Source organism: Tigriopus californicus, chromosome 9 (assembly GCF_007210705.1).
Source record: "Tigriopus californicus strain San Diego chromosome 9, Tcal_SD_v2.1, whole genome shotgun sequence".
Lineage (NCBI taxonomy): Eukaryota > Metazoa > Arthropoda > Copepoda > Harpacticoida > Harpacticidae > Tigriopus > Tigriopus californicus.
The window spans coordinates 11,379,718-11,401,839 of NC_081448.1; the positions used below are offsets into that span (position 1 = coordinate 11,379,718).

The 22,122-nt window shown below is 42.4% G+C and overlaps 2 protein-coding genes across 2 annotated transcripts; both read left to right on the plus strand.

Annotated features, from left to right (window-relative positions):
• The first annotated feature begins 462 nt into the window (after positions 1-462).
• On the plus strand, positions 463-2,753 carry LOC131887397 (tubulin beta chain-like). The gene is made up of 9 exons (XM_059235994.1): positions 463-620; positions 694-931; positions 999-1,124; positions 1,200-1,303; positions 1,380-1,547; positions 1,618-1,803; positions 1,878-2,017; positions 2,125-2,386; positions 2,462-2,753. Exons 1-9 carry the CDS (start codon positions 564-566, stop codon positions 2,558-2,560), a joined length of 1,380 nt encoding a protein of 459 aa, XP_059091977.1. The 5' UTR covers positions 463-563; the 3' UTR covers positions 2,561-2,753.
• A 1,688-nt stretch (positions 2,754-4,441) lies between these two features.
• LOC131887398 (switch-associated protein 70-like) lies at positions 4,442-22,121 on the plus strand. Its single transcript, XM_059235995.1, has 8 exons — positions 4,442-4,894; positions 12,088-12,207; positions 13,790-13,993; positions 16,227-16,466; positions 18,618-18,880; positions 18,956-19,440; positions 21,189-21,313; positions 21,377-22,121. The coding sequence occupies exons 1-8, from the start codon at positions 4,676-4,678 to the stop codon at positions 21,722-21,724; spliced, it is 2,004 nt and encodes a 667-aa protein (XP_059091978.1). The 5' UTR covers positions 4,442-4,675; the 3' UTR covers positions 21,725-22,121.
• Position 22,122: the final 1 nt, after the last annotated feature.

Below are 22,122 nucleotides of genomic sequence, written 5' to 3' on the forward strand. Positions count from 1 at the left end.
TAATCTTGCTCCACCAGGGATTGAAAAATGTTTGTGTTAATGGCATCGAAATGGAAGTTAAGATTACCACAATTTTTGTGCCAAAGCTTAGACTGATCAAAACATTTCAAGGTCTACACGACTTTACTCGAAACATAAGAGTCATAATTCGATGAAAATTGATTCAAATCCCATTTTTTCCCCCATGATATGGGGGGTTATATTTCTTGTATCAACTGGACCAAAAGAAAACTGAATTTATCTCTAGAAGGGCTACACTTTATGAATCTTTAACCCGTTTGTCAAAGCTTAATCCTACAGTTCTACACCACACGGTAATAGAGTAATCAAACAATGTCCAAGCTAAATACACTTTTTCGACTAATTGATTCTACACTTCAGAGTGGACTGCTGTTATCTTTGAAACTAAAATATAGGGTGACATCGGTCTGGATTGAAGTTGCCTTTGCATTTCCTCCCTCAATCTAGTCAAGCCTTATCGGTAACACCGAGATTAATCCTTACTCATTGAACACGAGAAGTTGTGTTCTGAAACGCTTCTCATTCAATCACTTGCTTCCAAAATGCGAGAAATCATTCATTGTCAAGTGGGTCAATGTGGGAACCAAATTGGATCCAGGGTAAGTACTGACCAAATAAACATCAACCCAATGAAAAAACCATAGGAGTCCCATCCTTATCCACGAATTCTAGTTTTGGGAACTGATCGCAGCCGAGCATGGGATCGAGGCCAATGGGAAGTTCGATCCCACTGGAGGAGAGGATCGATTGGGTCGAAGTGAGGTCTATTTCAGCCAGGGCATGGCGGGCAATTATGTTCCAAGAGCCTGCTTGATTGACCTGGAACCTGGAACCATGGATGCCATCCGAAGCAGTCCCTACGGTCAGATGTTCCGCCCGGATAATTTCGTTTTCGGCCAAAACGGTGCAGGTGAGACTCGCACAAATGAGATTGAATTCATGTCCTTGAAGTTGGGTGGATCTAACTCTTATTTCAGGCAACAATTGGGCTAAAGGCCATTATACCGAAGGAGCCGAGTTAGTGGACCAAGTACTAGATGTGGTCCGAAGAGAGGCTGAGTCGTGCGATTCTCTGCAAGGGTTCCAAGTTACCCAATCCTTGGGTAAGTTTATCTATACTGAAACATGCTTCCATTCTTGAAACGAACAAGGGCTTCTTTCATCTTTTTGCAATACAGGGGGAGGAACTGGATCAGGATTGGGAACGTTGTTGCTTTGTAAGATCAAAGAGGAATATCCAGATCGAATTATGAGTACTTACAGTATTGTCCCATCACCCAAGGTACGGCTTCAAACGAATGAAATGTTCTTTACACCCGACTATCATTCTACTCTATAATTCGCCGTGATCCCATTAGGTCTCGGAGGTTGTTGTAGAGCCTTACAATGCGGTTCTGTCGACTCATCAATTGGTCGAGAATTCTGACATGACTTTTTGTTTCGACAATGAGGCACTCTATGACATTTGCTTCAAGACCTTGCGACTCAAATCCCCTAGCTATAACGATTTGAACCATCTTGTATCGGTGAGTAATCCTATCGTGTTCCTATGATTCTCTTTTTTTCTGGACTTTTTTCCGTCCCAATTCCAAATAGTACACCATGTCTGGGGTGACGACTTGTCTTCGTTACCCGGGACAACTCAATGCCGACATGAGAAAATTGGCTGTCAACATGGTTCCATTTCCCAGACTGCACTTTTTTGTTCCTGGATTTGCTCCATTGACCTCAAGAGGCAGCAGTCAATATCGGAGTCTCTCCGTTGCCGATCTTAAAACACAGGTGTCGAATTTTTTTTGCTTGTTGGAAGATTATGGTCAGAATATCGCAACCTTGGATTTTTCTTATCCATCTAGATGTTCTCCCCCTCCAATATGATGACGGCTTGCAATCCGTTTAATGGACGATATCTTACCGTGGCTGCCATCTTTAGAGGCTTGATGTCCATGAAAGAAGTTGAGGACGAGATGTTCCAACATCAAACCAAAACAAGCAGGTATTCTTTTTCCTTTCAACATCTAAAAACCTTATTTCTAATAATAACTATTGACGCCACGATATAATTCTAACACGTGGTTCATCGCCGTGTCCTTGTGAATTTAGCAACTTTGTCGAGTGGATTCCAAACAATGTGAAAACGGCCGTTTGTAATATTCCTCCCAAGGGACTCACAATGTCCGGAACTTTCATTGGCAATACAACGGCCATTCAGGACATCTTCAAGCGAATTTCGGAACAATTTACCGTTATGTTTAGAAGAAGGGCATTTTTGCATTGGTTTACCGGCGAGGGCATGGACGAAATGGAGTTCACAGAGGCCGAATCCAACATGAACGATTTGATTGCCGAGTATCAGCAATATCAGGTAGGAAAACAAGCGGAACGTCATGACTTATGAATAAGCAACCTCGTTTTTGACCCTTTTTGAATTGGTCCACAGGATGCGGAAGCCTATGAGGAAGAGTATTTGGAGGATGTGGAAGAGGATCCTCGAGAAGAATATGCCAGCTCCACCGATCAAGAAGTTTTGCAGCAATAGATCAACGCCATTTGAAGTGATTGGTAAAATAATGCACATAACAAAGGACAAATTGAATGACCATTTAAGAAACATATGTGTAATAAAAAAGTTTATGACACACAATCAAATTGGCCGGTCTTTACAAATACCAAGTATCATCTACATTTGCCATTTTGGTTGTTGACTTGTGATGTCAAGGTCTTTCTTTTTACTTCAATTTCGTATTTTTTTCCCTCAATTTGTCGCATTTATTCCAATCTTCTCAGCATCCAAGAAGTTAATCGAATATTACACACGACACATTATTTTCTAAAATTGGCACAAAACAAGTTTGCCAACGCAAGCCAATTAAGTTCAATTATTTTATGGTCCACTTTCATCTAAAAATGCTGAGCTCAATCATCACTCTAAGCCTGTCACAAAATTGCAATTGTCTTTGAATACTTGCAAAGCGTTTTTTTCCAGCTTCAAGTCTTGACTCCAAAGTAGCCCTTTTTGGTTGCATAACAGAATTAAAAGTCCTTCAAATTCTTCTCCAACAATTTGGGCTTTTTGAATCCGAGTTTTTGTCTCATTGCTCCGTTTTGAACCAATAATTCCCGTTAGTTTAAATGCACCATTAGGAAATATTCAAACCGTATTGTAAATCGATTATCGATTCTCGCTTATTGATTAAGCCATACTCCTTGTTAGCTAAATGATTGATGAATATGTGCATCAAATTTCATCGATTTTTGACATTTGTTTTGAAAATGTCACAACAACGCCGACCTTCTTGATCTTCTAAACACTAATTGAGAAATATGTGCTAAAGCGTCCAGGAACTTGCTCTTGAGGGGCTTCATGATTTCCTGACCTCAGGAATTGGCGGCTTGTTCCAAGGGTGGCCAGGACCCGAAGTTGAAGGGGTTGAGTTCGAGGGACCAAATATTTTTGGATTCTTCTCAGCACTGAAGTATCGAGAACTTTCGCCAGATACCAAGACCTTGTTATTGAGGATGATGCAAAAATCTTAACTTTAGATGGGGTGGGTTCAAATCCACATATGGAAATAACCCTTTCCAGGGGTTACAACAATTTCCGAACATTAGAGAGGTTTCCCTGTGACGCTAGTAAGAATCAATGCTATCGTAGTGTAGTAGTATTAGAGGGGTAAGAACCATCTCCCCAAGTGCCGTGGGTTCAAACCCCGGTGCAGGAAACTAAAAAAAAACGGATATCCATCCTGATATGGAGAGTACATTGCTTAACGGAAATGGGTACCGACGATGTGATGGTTGGCCTCACTTGCAGGGTGAGGTTTAACCCTTCGACCCTAGCACCCCAAAAATACAAAGGAGTAACATAAAATGTATTCCGTTATTGCTAATCATTTGATAAATAACTATGCAGGTATAAAAAAACATCTAAGTTGAGTCAACCATTTGTCTAACTCGTTCGATTTCGTTCATTTCTCCCTTTTTCGTTGCCTCCGTATCAATCAACCTGGATAGAGTTCGTTTTTGTCCCTCTCGGTCTTTTCTAGCATCGCTGCTATTCTCTGGTCACCGTTCTTTTGCACCAAAACCCTCAAAGACCCCCATGACACATTCCATCTCTGAGTTCCATATGAGAAATCAACCTCAGGACACCTAACAATTTCCAACATGCCCGAATCAAGTCCCTCCCGGTTTTGTCATTCAACGTGTGGCCGTCCGTCTCAAAGACCCTTTCCCCGATTCAAGCTTCGTGCGGGTTTTCTCGCCTTCTTCTTCTTCTAGAGTTAGAGCACCTCGTACATTCTTGCGTACAACTCCAAGTAGGTTGAGAGTCAGCCTTTTGAGTCTGTGAATGAGCGAGGGGACTCTTCAGAGTAAAACAGGGAAGACAGGGCAAGAAAGAGAGAGAGAGAGAAGCCCTGCCAGATATTCTTCAGTCACGACTAGGAATTTCAAGAGTGAACCTGTGTTTGTCTTTCTCAACTCCAAGATACAAGTGGATGGTGTAGGCGGTCTGTCAAGTGATCTGAAACACTCCGTGCGTACTAGTACTACGTGTGTGGTTCCCAATGAGATGACCATGGTCCTGTCTGGTTAAGGGGATCGATCTCTTGTTCATAGTGTATGTGTTTTGGCAATATTTGCTCAAATTTGCATGGTTCAAATGGATGAGGCCACCACGAGTAACGGGAATGGAGCTGTAGCGCCAACGACGAATGGTAACAATTCTACCAGTTTATCATCCCTGGACCCAGAAGAGTCACTGGAGTTAAAGATGACCAATCTCATTGACTGTGTGGAAAATGCGGTTTGGCATGCCTTTGACTACTTGGCCTTGGAGGGTGATGGAACAGCTCCCAAGAGTAAATTGAAGGTAAGACCAGTCCAGTCCAATCTGGGAAAATGCCTCCTCTTCGTATTCTAGTTGTGGTTTTTCAAGTACTGTAAGGCAATGTAGTTTTGCACCTGTCCGAAGTTTTCGACGCCTCATCTTATGCAAATGAGTTCCCGTTTATCTTCATTGGATTCTGAAATATTAGTTGCAACCTCGAGGAAACCAGGTATCACGAAAGAGAGTGGGGGAAAACGGTATCCAAGATTTATCTCCCAGTTTGAGGGGATAATCATGTGGGGGGGAAAAGACAGTGATATTTCATGCAGATTGGATGCAATTTGTTCGTATCCATTTGGCTTCGAGTTAACTGAGATATTTCCACAACTCTAGGGTTTAATCTAACTCCCACACGAACTGACGGAGATCTTCAAAGGCGCCAAATATTTCGATAAATTCTCCACTTTTGATCCACACCCTATTGATCAAGCGGTTAACCGAGTTTCTCAGATCAGATCGTTCCTCGTGCCATGGCCTGAGATCTGAAAAGAGTGCCTAACTAGACCTGTCTTGCTCCTGTCATGATGATCTTCATCCTATTTCGTTCTGAACTAATTTAGTTGCAAGGGTGTAACCGTTCTAGGCACTTGAAGCCAACGATGCTCTTAACAACCCAAACTCAGCCAGCGTTCATTCGTTAAGCAGAAATCAAAACTTAGAGTCCTCTCTTGTCGAGCAAAGCGAGCAAAACCCACAGACCCAACCCTTTGCCATCGTCATTTCAATTTCAAGCGGGGAAACTGGTAATCCAGTAAGGTCTTCCAATGTCCACCCACACGTGGATTATATTTCAACCAGGGCTGAAGGCACCACCACGAGCCGATCTTCTCGGCACTTCTCCCGGTTTTAAGCGCCTGAAAACGGCAACCCTTTGGTCTATTGTTATTGTGTAGTCTTGTGCCCAAACTTGGAATGAAAGAGACCCATTTAAGAGGCTCTAGACAAAACGCATCGAGTTTGGAATGGAAATGGCCACAAACCAGATCCCCATGACGTGCTCCAGGTTCTAGTTTTTAGACCTCCAACCCTAAATATCTTGTTTAGGCGCCCTTTTTGTGATTGTTCAAGTCGAACTACTAGGTCCACGAAATGCGTGGGTGAAACACGAAAAAAGCCAGATGATGAAGAAAATGAAGTTAGGTAAACCGAGACGAGTGAATTGAAATGTATGTCTTTTCTGTGTGGGGGGTTCCTCAGGGTCCCACTCCCTCCCCGTGGCTAGAAAAGAGGTCGGGTGAAATTTGAGACGGACTTGGGACGAAGTAAGTTCTGAATTTGAGATTCATACATTCGCCTGGCCGGCCTCAATTTGTTCAAGAACCTGTTTGAGAGACATCAGAAAAGGAAATTCATGTAATGGGCACTTGTTGGATTTGGATCAGTTATCAGGTTTAGATTAGGGTTGTTGGAAGGTAATAAATTTGGCGCCGGGACGATAATTTGTGAGGCGGGCACTCCAAAGCTTGCATGCGATCGCAAATTGTTTGTCCTAATCAACATGAAGATTTTCGATCTTGGAGACCCCTCATGAACAGGAGGAGGAAACGAAAAAGGCATTATTGGCATCTCTGAGCAATGGCCTAATGGACAAGAACAGTGAAGGTTGAGGATAATTTCAAGGTATGGTGCCAAAACCTTCCATTCACTCTCTCCGCCTCTTTGCCATCTTGGTATCTGAAATAGCTTCTCTGTCTTTAACGCTCATACGACAGATCGAACGAATGAAGAACCTTGGTACCTAGAGTACCTACTAGCGAGTGCACTGCACAAGCAGCTTCATCTTTCACAGAGTCGAGTGTGCAATAAAGCAAAGGTCAAAACGAGCCCTTTAGTCTCCCTTTCTTTCTCTCTTTCTCTCTATCTATCTAGAAATACCCTCGAATATTATGGCAATAAATTACACGAAACTCCATTCTAAAAGGTTTGAGAACTCGTTTGAGCAAGATGCCCAGACATACTGTAGTTAATGAAAATTAAAGAATTAGAGCCATGATTTATGGCCTCGAGGATTGCTCTGTCCTTTTCAGACGCGTTTCTTTTTCTCGTCTTCAAATGGCGAAGAAGGGACTTCTTTGAAGACATGAAACGCTCCTCAGTCGTCCCGGGGTTCTGGATCGACCTTGAACATTTCTTGAAGAATGCCCTCCAATTTAAATCTGATCTGCTGGTAAAAGACAGACTCATCCTCCTGCCCCTTCCCCAAAATAACTCCGAATAAATAGCTCATCATCTCATCACCGGCCTGGCAGTTTGTTCAGTTTGCTCATGTGGCATTCCGATCACGGATTCGTAGTTCGTTCTCCCATGATGTGCCATGACAAGATGAGTCAAGCTAGATCAGTCATTCAATTAAATGTTCTCTCCCAGCCCCTGTGAATCTAATGGAAAAATCTCCTTGGAAAACCAGTTTTCCATTGCCTCTTGCTTGCTCTTGCTTGCTCTTGCTGGCTCTTGCCGGCTTGACGCTCGGGAGTCCTCACCTTCATTTGAGTGAAGAGATTCAGATTTCTGGCGTTGCCATCGCGCTTTGCCAGAACTCAACAAGTGCTCAAGATTCTATTCTCGAGTGTGGGGCAGGGCAGATCTGGCCAGAGAGCTAGTTGACCCCGGGAGATGATGATTTATGCCCATATATTGGATTTTCGAGTGTGCCGATACCTGCTTGATAGGTACGAACACAATCCGGATTTGTATCTCGGGAGAAAATCGCCCTTTATTAGCGTTTGAAGCGACCAGCCAATCGGCTTAAATTGGATTTAGGACCCGTGTTTGTAGATTGTTGGGTTGGTTGGTGGTTGCGGTGGTGAGGATACGAAGAAGGAAGAAAAGAGAAAGAGAAGGGACCATTCTCTCGTTGACACCAAGGTCCGATAATGAATTGCATTCCCGGTGAGGCATGAATCAGTCAGTGGACTCACACTGTTCAAGAACACAACTTTGTATACCGACATACAGTGTGTACCCCGAGTATTCAAGAATGTGTACTTGATTTTTGCCTCGCCGGCTCTTGCCCTCCTGAGGTTAGCTTTAGGAGCTTCTTTTGTGGTTGGATGGTTGGTTGCTTGCTTGCTGGCTAGAGTTGGGATGGATGTGGTTGGGATCGGGATGAGGAGAAGCATCATTTTGGTCATGGCGACACCTTGGAGCCGATCTGTCCAACTTTGGCTGGAGATTATGATCAAAATAGCCTCTCTCACTCTCGCTCTGTCCGTCTTTGAGTTGGCGATTGCAATTTGTGAACATTGAACGCCGTGATAATTTGCACTTGGGTCGGTGGGACGGACGGGTTTTCGCTTGATAATGTTTAAACATGGGTTGAAATCCAGATGCATTCAATTCGAGGGAGTTCGAGCCTGCACATCCCCGGGTTGATCTTGAATCTTCCACGATCTAAAGAGCAAAGACACGATTTGAGGGAACCTCCCATCCTTGACGAAGATCATCACACCATTCTCGAACCAAAGATAGGGAATTAGACATAGTAATATGTCATCATTTCTCTCAAGAACAAGCTCAACAACACCCTCATTAAGGGATATCTTCGATTCTAAGGGCTATGTGTATGTGAACTTCAATTTCCGGACTATCATCAAAAAAGCTCAAGCCGCCTCTTGGCAAAGAAGAGATCTGAGATCCAAGATTGCCCAATTTTCTCGATTCGTTCATCAAGACGTGTTACCCTTGGCTTGATCCTTAAGCATCTCGGTACTTGAGATTCGTAAACTCACGTTGAATCAAAGGTTGGGCACATGAGAAACCCATTTGAGGACATGATCCTTCAAGATATTTTATGTATTTTCATCCGATTCTCATTCTTGGAGCGCGCTCACATCGTGCAGGGTTGGCAATCTTTGGGGATGAGACGGCAAAGTTTGTGCACTTGAGAAGAGGGCAAATTTGACTAATGATAGCCTTGGACAGGGAGGAAAGATGAGCCATTATCCATACTCAACACTATCGTACTTTCCCGATGAATAAAGGGACTTTGCGTCCATATGCAAATGTTCATCCCCACCGCTTGTAGCAATCCCAGAATTCTTGAACAGAGATGAGCACCTTCAAGGACAAATACCTACTTGAAGCGCGATGCTCATGAATGAATGCTTGCACTCGCGCACGTGGTCCCTTATTCGCCAAATTTGGCCAGTGTTGTCAAACTGGTTTGGGAGTCGCCTTGGCCATCCCTGAAAAGGTTGAGAAGTCACAGGTGATGAATGGACTTTCAAAGCGAATAAGATTGGGACAGCAAGTCAGTCAGACACAAGGAAGACTACCATGCCTCTTTTGAGGCCCGTTAAAATAGCTAGGGAAATGCTTGGAGGTCACTTTCCGCCTTCGTTGAAGCAATGAAACAATTTCATCTTACGTAGTACTAAAACCACAAAACTCAAACACAGACCGGGATATGCACCAATTAGACCGATTTCTAATAATCATCCCTGATCAACCCAACATTTCCGTGTACACGTAAGGCTGCAAAAGTCAAATCATCAACAAATTAATATTAATCCCATTGGCAGACCTCGTTTCTGAAAATGAGTGGAATCGATGTGGCTTTGGATGCTTGTTGACCCAAACAATTCACAGCCCTTCGTTATACCGCTGACCTTCTCTGTCCAATGAATCCAGGAGGAAATAAAGGTCGACCAATCCTGCAGTTTACAGATCTCCAGAATCATCAAAGGCCTTTCCTTCTGCAGTTATCCACCTTTACCTACCTACCTACCTACCTACGTACGTATTGTAGATCTGTAGATCTGCAGGTCTGCAGGTCTGTCGGCCTATATCATGGCCAAGCACATTTCGTGAGGTTTGAATCTTGAACAACAAGACGAAGTCCCGTGAATGAATGCACTTCGATGCGAATGGGGAGGGATAAAAATTGCATCTGCCATTCACGCCGAGAGCTCATTGATTCATTTGAGGTGATGGTGCTCACTCTTGCTTGCACCTCGGACACTCCGGCAAGTGATGCAAGATCGTGTCCAACCCTTGGACTGACTACCAGGATCAGAGAGATGGTGTTACGGCAGTACCGGACGGTTCTGTGTATTCTAGCTGTTCAAACACCAACTAGCATTAGGCAAATGACTTCCTTTCCATTAGTCTATCTTGAGCTAGCGGTCCTCTGGATATCTGATTTTACGGGGATGTTCTGGGGTTCAAAGGCAGCAGTTCATTTGTTTGAATGAGCCAATGGTATCACTAGCATTCATATCATCTCCAAGCATCCAAGCAGAGCTTGAAGTCTATTACATCGTTGATCATTCGTTCGTTATGTCTCAATGTCATGGCATTTTTTTGCCTTTTGGGATCTCAATCTCATTCTGAGGGCCCTTTTCCAAGTCCAATTTAGAAATGTTCTCCGGTTCACTGTAGAACTCCATAGGGCTCAATCTAATCAGATGGAATACAGGATTAGTGCTACGAGAGCTCCTCGGGCTCGAAAGCGAGCGGGATCTTTGGCAATCTTGACCTTATAGGGATGAATTTCAATTGGCAGCCCTGATAAGATTTATTTCTTCGACTACTTCAGCTTGTACAGGATTACACCGTTCGAAATGGTCTTGATAATTGGCGTTTCTACAATCTGTCAATGATTTGGAGACTTTGTCATGGGAAGGATCCATTAGCATTCCCCATTCATCTTGTGTCATCCAAAAGAAAACAAAGCTAGTTAGAATGAATTGTTACCAATGACACCGACATCAATTTCTATGTAACGAATGTGGGCCAAACAGGTTGGTTCGTTTTGAATTGATCTCCCGAAAGACACTCAAATTGAATAGAGTGCATTTTCTTCCGTGCTTCATGAAAGACGTCCCAGTTTGAAGGAGTATAATCAGTCACGAAAGATGTGCTAGTGAGTGCTAGTGATGACCAGGAATTGCATTTTCCCATGTTTCAGCCTCTCGTTAATGGGTACTAAACCAACAGGATCTTGAAAATCAGTTCCAGAAGTTTGCACGATAGAATGGGCTGCTAATATTAATCTCGTCTCAGAGTGCGAAGAAAACTCCTTGAGGCCATTTTAGAATGAAGGATCCCATCTACCAATCCACATATCTATTGAAGAGGCTTGTGGGAGACCTGGATATATTCTAAGCTAGAATAGGAGGAGTGGAGGGGGAGTGTACCACTTGTAATTATTACGATCTTGAACTTGCCCCCCAGCTCCCGAAGATTGAGTATTTTTCGACTCCTGGAAGATGGGGTGGTAAAATCTGGTTCATTAATTTGGCCTCGTTTCGACTCGGTTTCACTTGTTGAATGTAGGAAGTAGGAGACCGAGATTCAGATAATGCCTCGAAAACATACGACGGGACATGATTATGTGGAGTACCTCTAGTTTCCAGATGATAAAACTGTCTTCATGACATTGTATACTGAACAGTTTTGTCCACATGTCGAATTTTTTTAATGATTTTTCCTGCAAAACACTATGAAACAGGTTTACTGGGAGTGAGCTGTGTTCTTGCCAAACAAGTGTTATATCCATTCTTGAAATAATCCCAAGCTAGTAGATGTAGATGTAAAGAATGAACATTTATCCATCAAATCTTCAGTTTCGAAGGAAAAAACGTTCGTTGGAGAATGATAAAAAGTGAATTCTTTTTGTCAATTCGTAACCAATCACTCGATTCTTATTGGAATGTTTTTTATCTATGTTTTCACTTTTCACTTCTTTCCAGTGATGCCAAATTCGATTTTTGCAAACGGAATAATGCTTGAGTGAATTGAATAAAACGCTTTGTAAGCTTTACAAAATGTTATCCATTTTTTGAGTGGCACTATCTACCACTACAAAAAGAGTTGCTTCTCACAATCTTCTGACGTGGAAGAGTTATAGTAAAATCTGAGATTTTGGACATGAAGCACACTCGGTCAGTTGAAAGGGCCGCGTCGACTCCAAATTTACGGAGGGAGAATCAATTAGACGGACTTGTTTCTAATCATCTTGTCGTGAAGTGCGATCCGCTCCCCAATAAGGCCTAATTACAGCTCCGCTTCCAAGAGATCAAATCGGAGTATTAGAAAATAATTAATCTTCAAACTCGCCGGCCAGAGCCCGGCATTCTATTGATGGATTCGGCGAGAGGTTTTGAGGACTATCGACCGATGTCTGAACGTGAATTGAATTTCTTTCTTGAATCCTGGATTGTTTTTCTTTTCAGGCACTGACATCTCAGCTTGGGAGTGCCTTGGAATTGGAAGACGTGGCCAATGGCCTTGAGGATTATCGGAGTACCCCTAGCTTGTCATTCGATCAATATCGCTACTATCTCTTCAAAGAGGTACGTCAAGAATTTCTCCAGTTCCACTTGAAATGATGTTAATAAAGTTTGTCAGTTTTATGTCTGAACAGTGTTTAAAGATACCCATAAGAGCCTTTATGAGGAGGAATCCCATCCCTACCATTGTATTCTTTTACGTACGTAAAATCAGCTCTAGTTTCCCATCCAATCACAGACGGTAGTTGTGAAATCTTTGACTGGAAGTGGGATGAATACATTCCTGTCGACTTCTCTTGGGGCTCTGGAAGTGAATTCACCTCAAGGAAAAACGGAGACGTGAGGAAATTCAATACCAATGTGTGCGTACTTTGGGGTGACCCTGCTTAGGACTGAAATATCACCCAGAAAATAGGACGACCAAGGAATACGGTTACAAACATACAATACAGAGTCAAGTGAGTTCGACCACGAACCACAAGGACAAGGAAATGTAGGATGATAGTTCGGCCATTACTGCACAAGTGCACATGTCAAGGGTCATGTTACTGTACTGACACACACGTATCGTACTATCTTTTCTGTTTAAAGGACTTCCAACGCAATGTTCACCAGAACCATCGTAGAAGCATGTGCTTAGATTTGAGGCCCCATTTAGTAGTGATCGAATTATCTATATTGTATCAAAAACATTATGTTATTCCCAAACAAAGTCAAAAGATGCCCAGATTAGATTAGACAATGGATTTATGCGACGCGAAGGATGAATGAGAATATGAGCGCAAATTTTTTATAAACAATGCTCGTTGAGGCCAAATCAGATGGTTTGATTGAATTTTATTAACGAGGCAGTCTGTTTATAGATTGCGATACATCCAACGAGATTCGCAGGATCAGGATGAGTTTGTATTGTACACGTTATCTTGAGCATTACCTACTTCGAAAAATGTTTTATTTCGGTAATCCCTGGAGAGAATTAGAGGTGCAACGTCTGACAGGCATAATTTCAAAGCTCCACATGCTAGGTAAAGAACCTGGAGCCACCATTTTCCTTTGCTTTGATGAGATGTCATAGCTCAGATCATTTCCGATTCTATTTTTACGTAAATGGCACATGTATGTATAGTAACACTCGCTAGTCTTGGCAAAGTGCTCGAGACCATATTGATTGTCAGAAGGAGTGGGGAGTCAATTAGAAAAGTGTGCTCCATAGCGGCCAATTCCTTGAGCCTGAGGCCTGATCCAAATGACATCTTTAACTAGATTAATCATGGCTTTATGGCCAGACGAGGCTCGCTTAACTGAGTCTCGCCAGCCAGAACTCACTTTTATCATTAAGCTGCCATCCCAGGATTGATTCTCTCATCTGACGTCTGACCATGATTGCCCTCGTTCACTTGGCTCAAGAATGTAAAAAGAAAAAAAAAAGCTTTGAAAAACCTTGTCTCATTAACGATTTCATCCAGGGTGGGTTTTTTTCCTCCTCCTCCTCCTCCTTGCATCGTTCATGGGAGAGGAAAAACGGCTAATGACGTTTGGCCCTTTGCGAAAGGACTTCCAAAGAATATGACGTTTTCACTCGCCCATCTTGTGAGCACATGTTTTCCATTCAACGAGACCTATTATGGTTGTTGTTCTTTTCCAGATGTTTTCCGCCCTTCCAGAGGATATCAATGTGGAAGATCAACACGATTATGAGTCCAAATTGGATCAGGTCTGTTGGAATCTCTGCTCAGCCAATTATCTCGAGCGAGATAATCCCGTTTTCCCGGATGGATGCGTCTACAAGCTCTTTCGCATATTCTGCATGCTTGGCGATATGGTCGAGAATGACCAAGGACAGATCGAGGTACGCATTTAAAAGCAAACTATGTACAAACGATTAAAAAGAATCTCGTCCGTCCACTCTTGGCATGTACTACGTATATCCATACACACATTGCACGGGGGCCATTAAAATGAGCCAACTTTGAAGGAAGTATTGCTTGCCTGGACTCTTCAATATTGTGATCTTCCCAGAGACAAGAACGAGAAGCTCCAATGGTTCAAGTAGATTGACCATCAAAACAGGCCATCATAAAATGCTTTTTACCTTGGTTGTCTGACATTCCATGGCCACATCCACCTCACAGATGTGGTTGATATGACAAGTTAAACGCTAATATTTGTCGACATTCTATTTGTTTACATTTCTGATTGCCAAGCATTGTCAGCTTCCTTTTTGCCCCGAGATTTTTCGGGTCGACACAACCCACTCAAGTGAATGGAGGGAGGGAAGGAGGAAAGTACCACAAATCGTGAGAACTAACCCCACATTCAAGCCACATTCTCTAGCCCCAAAACGCCCCAAATCATCCCATGAAAATCCCTGATAAGATCATGGTTGGGCCTATTCTCCATAAATATTGATATGACCACGGCCGACGAGAGATCTCTCTCGACCCTTCTCCTTGTGCAAATTCCAGATAGGCATCATCCCACCCTTGGCCAAAGTAGAAGTTAAAGGTAAACCCCGTGGACATTTCACATTCGAATCGCCCGAAATGCGTCAGACAGGCCAGATTTCAAGATCCGCTCTCCAGGAGATCTGGTCGATTTTTACCCACTGGATTGAACGTCAATTGGCGCTCAACTCCGACTCCTCCTCTCTATCTTTGACTTTGTTGCACGAGAAAACCCATGAACATTCACCGATTGGTTCGTGCATGAGGCAAGAGGGTTGGAAATTGTGAATAGAGATCGTGCCTCCATCAGGGGCCTCTTAAGACCGATATTTTTCTACGCATTCTTCGGAGACATGGGGTAAACTGCCTCACTCCTCCATTCATGCGGATGACTATGCTACAGGGTGAGGCAGGGCCATTGTTTCCTTGGCAACCATAAGTTTTGTTCGTTTGTCAATCTTGCCTCTCTACATGAATATCAGGACGATCAGATGACGTTGGATGAGTTGCTATTTTTTTCTGATCAAGGGATTTCAGGACACCCTGTATTAAACTATGTACTCGTACGTACATACACCGTGTGTGAATGCTCATAGCTGGCAAATACCCTTGGTACACATTTATGTACGCACGTTATAATACTTTACCCACGTTTTACTATGTAGAATGCTGACGGAAGAGAAAAGCCACATTTTACCAGGGATTCACGAAACCGCATGTGCCTTATTATCCTCTCATTAGAGCCCTCTAATATATTGAGTAGCCTCCTAGAGCTCCTACTAGAATTCGACGCTTTTGAAAGAGGGCCATATTCCTTCCTACCCCTGTGAGTTGTGATCATGCAACTTTCAAGGCCTCAAGCTCAATATGAGATGATGATGATGATGATGATGATGATGATGATGATGATGAGGCCAACGGTGGTTTTCCTCTGTCATCTTGCATCCTTTGTGTTTGGAAGGGATTGTATGGTGTTTTCCTCTTGCATTTTAACATTGGCGGGCATGACATCAGGGTAAACATGTCTAATTTGGACGTGCTCCAGGTTCAATGAGGAGTGACAAACGATTTCGTCCATTATCCATGCTTATGTCAACCTCAGACGTTGCCTTTGGCTGCTTATTGTACACTCATATGACACACAGTATAGTAATTGGATGTTCGTCAATTTGAAGGTGGCCAATGTGGTGGTAAGATCAAGCTTTTAAGCATCCCTTCACGACAAGAACTGACAAAGTTATAGCATGAGATCTTATCGACCCTTGAAATTCTTAATGACCCGTCCTAAAAAAGAAATGAGCGACCCTTCTTTGGTTGGATGAGGTCTGAATTATCTCTGATGCTCGGGAGATAAAGAAAAGACAATTTCCTGAGAGAATAATTTGAGTGAATTGAAAGTTTTTTTTCTCCTAGCCTTGAAAGCTCAATTCAACTCTGTAATTCCTGGCCATTGAGCAAAGGCGTTCACGCTTTATCGATCAATTGTTCAATCCTGCCAATGGTTTCAAAAGCTTCTGGGCAAATTGGAAGTACTCCTCATTCTGGTTGGTGGTTAATTGGTCTGGCAATTACGTACTTACTCATTAAACACGAGCCATTTCATGTCTTCTTTATTCAACTAATGAGCTTTGCTTTTAGGTCATCATGGCCGCTGGCGAAGTGGAAAATGCGGCCTATCAATTTATGCTGACCTTGGGACGTGGAACGGAATGGGATCCAGAGGAATTTGATTCCATGGCGAATGTGATCCCTGCCTTCAAATTTGGGATTTTCCTCACCGTTTTGGAGAGCAAATATGCCAACGACGTCGACGAAGGATGCATCTTCGAGGCTGTTAGAGATGTTCACGACCACTACCTTCACGACGTGGTCAAAAAGGTACTGCAACTAAATTTTATCACATATCAAAATTGTATTGCTCATTTTATGCCGTCTAGTTCAATGACCAAGATGGGCAACTTCTTTCTTTTTGCTACATCTTGAAGAAAATAAGTCATCGGTTTCATTTCATTTAACTTTTTGTGGCTTAAAAGTCGACTTCCAATCCTAAGCTTGTCACTTCTGTTTTTGCTAGAGACTGGATCCGAGTTTTTTCTATTCGACATTTTGCTGGCAAAAAAAACCCGTCTTTTTTGAGTGATATTTTGCTGATAATTTGGTTTAGTCAGTTTGGCCAAACTTGTAAAAAAGCAGGTCCTTCAAATGCAACGGCAACAACATATTTTGGCCAATAACTAAGGTTTTACCCAAGAAGTCATAAGTAGTCATCAGATGTCAATGGCAGTGACAGGTACCCTTTCGAGGTCATGAATAGACTCGGACCAATAATGTTGTTCGTTTGTCGAGCAAAATCCAAGGGGGTTGAATCATAGAAAGAAGAAACATAGAAGGGCAAAAATCGAGTTTGTTATGGGGATTTTTTTACCGCAGTTCAATCGGTAACTGGAACGGTGCACCCCCAGCCAATTGAAAGCAGCGCCTCTACAATTAGAAACCATACCCTATCAGCCGTTCAGCTGTCACCCATTAGCTCTGAAAACGAGTCCGCCTGGCTAGCTCGCATCGCACTCTCTATCGAGGAGTTGCTTCCTCTATGGTCGAACTAACCGATTTTCTTCCCAATGTCTCAGTTCAGCACTTTCGAACATCCAAACCGTCAAACTTGTGCAATTTCTTTTCGACGAGAAAACAACATATTTTGTCGGAGTCTAGTCATGACCTAGTACTGGTAAATACATTGAAACGTACTATACGGTAAACCTTGGCAATTCAATGTATTAACTTAAGTTTGAACAATTCTGAACATTGCTCTCGTACATTGGAACAACAAAAGCTAAGCAAATGTCTGGACTTAAACCGCAAGCGCAAACCAAGCCATTTACTGTATGTACTCGTACCTCTTTGATGCAATTGCTGTTCTAGGTCACGCAGTTAATGGACTACTTTATATGTTACGTTTATATCTGAACAAACTCGTCTTTCATGCTAAATATTTCAGCATCATTATTGAGATAACCTCTCCTAAAATTACTCTTTGTAAAACTGTCTTCAATATTCTAAAGTTTTTTTTTTTGTCTTTTTACCCATTAGTTCTTCAATATTTTTTTGATTCTAACCTTTTAGAATTGTCACACAATATTTATCAACAAAAAGCAATTTTGGACCAAAATTCATTAATTTTAAATCCGTTCTCTAGTTCTTATTAAGTACTAACAGGTTGAAATAAACAAATTTGAAACAATGGTTAGTTAAATAAATGAATGGAAAGGAGATTTTTCTTCATCTTGGATGACTCTTAGGCATTATTCAAAGCTGTATAATGGATATATGAATCCTTCAATTGAATGGTTGCTAATGATTACAGACCGAATTTGAACTTGAGGCACTTTGAGACAAGAATATGGAAGCAATTGAACGTTTTGCTTCAATTGACACAAGTCATCTTGTTATTCATTCAAATGACCATGCCAATGACTCGCCATCCCTGCGTAAAAAAAGATTGTTGAAACTGAATATTTCACTATTTGACACAAATAAAAAACTCACATGTCATGAAAAGTGCTTGGAAAGAATTGCGAATGAAAAGGACTATCTAGAATCTTTTAGAATTTCTGAAAAAAATGCCAATCAATACAATCCTGATTCAATATTTTATAAATTCAATATCCCTTTGCTTATGTCGACAAGTTTAAAAAGGGCGAAATAGTTTTAATGAAGGTCACGTAACATCTGTTTGCTATCAGCAGGATTTGAATGAAGGATACTTGACTCTTTTTCGTGTTAGTTTCTTAATTTCCTAATTCAATTTCTTAATGCAGCAAAATTTTGCTAATGGGCAAAACACAAAACAAAACAATGTGAGATTTGCTTGAACGTGCTACAACAGAAGGTTGGACTACCTTCCATTTGACTGACATATTTGATCATACATGCATCTACATACTTTGTAGTATGCCAATTTAAAAAACGATCTTTATGGTCGTTCGATTGTGGTAGCACCAACAATGCTGAACCGAATCTTCCCTCCAGGGTCATTTGGGCAAACGAATGGATATTTTGCCAGTTTTCCGCGAACAATTCTTTGTTCTTCAACCCCACAAACTGACATTTTACAACGGAGCTTCGCAGAAGGAGCGGAAAGGGGAAATCAAGATTGACGCTCAATGCAGAGTGGAAGCCGTACCGGATTCCACTTCCAAATCTCCTATCAAGAAACCCGGGAGCAAAAGTCACAGTCGCTTCCAATTGTTTGCTAGTGAGAAGACCTATGATTTCCAAGCCTCCGATCACAGGTACTTTGAAAATGAAACATCCACAATTGCATTTCCACGTATTGCACCGTCTTAGTGTTGTTGGCTTGTCCACAGAACGAGATTGCAGTGGATGTCAGCCTTTCGGGTGGCCTTCGAGTTTGCGGGCGAACCTGTCAGATATCAGAGACAGTTATTGGAAAAGAGGAGAGTGGCTCGGCAAGAGGAGAAAGACCGCGAGGATGAGCACTTCCTCCGGAACACGGACATTGGACAACAATTGGCCGTGGAACGCGAGGCTCGAGCCAATGCCGAGGAGAAGGCCGCCACCCTGGTCTTGCAGAGGGAGGTGGAAGGCAAGAAAATGATGGAGCTGGAAAAGATTCGAGAGCAACTGGAGCACCTTTTGGACGAGGAACGCCAAGCCAAGAAGGACGAGGAGATCGTGAGGACCCTGCAAGCCCGGATTCTGAACGAGGAATGGGCCCGAAGAGAGACCTTGGAACGGTTGCAGGAGGAGCAGAAGACCCTTCTGGAAGCGGAGAGGAAAAAGCGCGAGGAATTCGAACGCCTGCAAAATGATAAGGAACTTCAGCTCCGAGGTAAGACCAAAATCTGTCTGCAGATGCCTGCTCCAATTCAAGAAACTGCTTTGAGTTTCCTCATGGGAATTCCTTTTGGTTACATAAGATATGAAGTTATATCGGATGAAAAAAGTGTTCTGAAAACTTACTCACCAAGTTTCGGGCCATTTTTCTTTCTTCTTGTTTGGTTAGTTATTTCTTGGGCTTTTCGAACCGCTAGAGGGAATGCAATCTCCAGTACTATTAAAAATGCGACGTTATATTTCATTTGTTCACCTGTTTATCTATATATCATATTTGGTCTGACAACGAATTTGAATTAGTAGAGCGAGCTAGTCTTTGAATGTAGGGTTGACCTGGAATGCAAGCTAAATACTTGTCCGAGAAAGAAAAGAAGTAGACTTCATTGGTCTAATTTTCCTGGATTCTCAAAGAGTTGAAGGTGCTCTGCAAAAGCGAGGACTTCTAGAGGTATGGACTGTGAACGAAAACAAAACATTCTTATTTCCCAAATCGTTCACTTTATTCCAAATAAGCGCTTCATACAACTACAAGATCTTGTTGAATAGATGAACTTGGCCAAATTTCAGCCTAAAACTTTGCAAAGTTATGCTGTAAACACGATATAAAATTGCATTTTTATTGAAGAGACCTACATTCCTTTTTTTTGTATTTTCATTCGAGAAATGGCTCAGAGTCGCTATGACCAAGATCAGGCCGATTTGGCGGGAAGCGCGTTCACAGTCCATATTTCTAGAAGTCCGTGGCACTAAAATTGACACTAGAACTTTGGCTTGGACAAAGCCCATGGATGCTCCTGAAAACTTAAATTATCAGATAAATTCGTACTTTCTCTGAACACTACACAAGCCCAAATTGTAATCTATTTACTGAAATCGATTTTCATGGGTAAAATATGACTTTGATCAATGCAAAGGAAATCAAAGGCCATTGCTGGAAACTCTGTTTCATGGCCCTCTGTTCCCGCTTGGCTGAAAAGTATGCTTCCAATCACAAGTGAACAGAAAGTCGATTTCCACGGGTTAACTCTGACTTTAGGTGTTTCAGATTAAGATTATTGGTGATGTGAGAACAAAGAAATTCAAGGAAAAAAGTAGTGTACCACCGTAATCCTGGGCATTCTGTGGAGGGAGAATTTAGACAAACATCAAGACAACGCACAATGAGATGTAAAAGTATGCAGAAAATTTGATTTACAAAAGTCAAACGAGGAAGCAAAACAGTTCTCTTGCTGTACTAAGTTCTTAGCTTAATATCAGAGCAAATTATTATATCTATACACGGTTGCAGGTTGGCTATGTACGTTTTGTTCCGTAGAATAACCTCAGTTGTTTGTTGGCCCTTTCTCAAGAGGAATACGGTCAACCCCGTAAACTTGTTTGTCCTTTCATGTCTTCCTGCTTTAAGAAAATGTATGCACAAGGAAGGCATTGACTATTGAGTAAATAGCTATTCTTCGATTTGAAACCATGAACCTCACTTCAAGGCCCCTACCCGCTCGCAAAGTGAGCAAAATCTATTTTCGAAAAGCAACCTTCTTCTGAACCAATTTAAACCTTTCTTTCATCTGGTTTCCTTTTGTCTGTTGCCTGAGGCATGTTAGTCAAAAAATCTCAACGCCCTTTCGACCAACTTCTCCAACTTCCTTGTCAGAAGATACACCCGTATCAAATGAGGTTGAAGCATCCTCCAATCCTTTCGATAACGTTCCCCTTCATGATTTAATTGACCTCCTCTCTTTTCAGAGGCCCAAGCGCGGGTGGAGGAAATGGAAAAGGAGAGGCGGAAACTAGACAAGCAACTGGATCTCGCTCAAGAGAAGACCAAAAAGGCCAATCTGGGTCAAGAGGTTCTAGAGGCCAAGATCAAGGTACGAAATACATCCTTCTTATTGCCACATAACCCATGAATAACCGGTGGCATTGGTTTTCAGGTGAAAGAGCAACTGCACAGTCAGGAGCGTGACCGAGATACAACCTTGTCCCGGATGACGTCCCTGAACCCGTCGTCGTCGTTCTATGTGAGGAACCGCGACCGATCGGGTTACATGCCCTTGCGAAGTGCCAGCATGCGGGAGACCAGCTACAGTCGGAGCATCCGGCGCAACCGTCAAAAAGCCATTAGGGGTGGGCCAGGGGGTGGACCGGGCAGTCAAGTGGGAAGCACGGCCGACAATCTCAGTGTTCATGAGGCCAACTTAACCTCGACCAGCGAGCAGAATATCAATGCCACAGTCATCCAAGAGGCCACCACCAATGGGAACGGACATAGTGAAGAATAATTATGAACAATTGTACAATCTTTTGAAACTGAACTACCCAGAGTTTACTATCTAACCGTGTTGGAGTCTCCTTTCAAATCATGGATTGAATCTTGGTTGTCCGTCTTTAAAATATGGATGATCCACATTGATCATTCTTGTTAGAAAGCAGGATCTTCGATAGTGTGTGCCTCTTTAACAAATCCTCCAGTATCCTTGAATAAGGCCAATATGTCTAATTCAGTAAAGAGTGCGTTCTCGGTTGGGGACGAAGGCATTTGAGGTAGAAGCTTCCCCAAGAGATCCATTGCTTTTATTCTTGTTGTTCTAGTTCAACCTTGACCATCGTTGTCGTTGAGACTCATGATTTTAGAGTCTCTAATCAGAATACTAGAATACTAGCTGAAAGTCGATAAAAG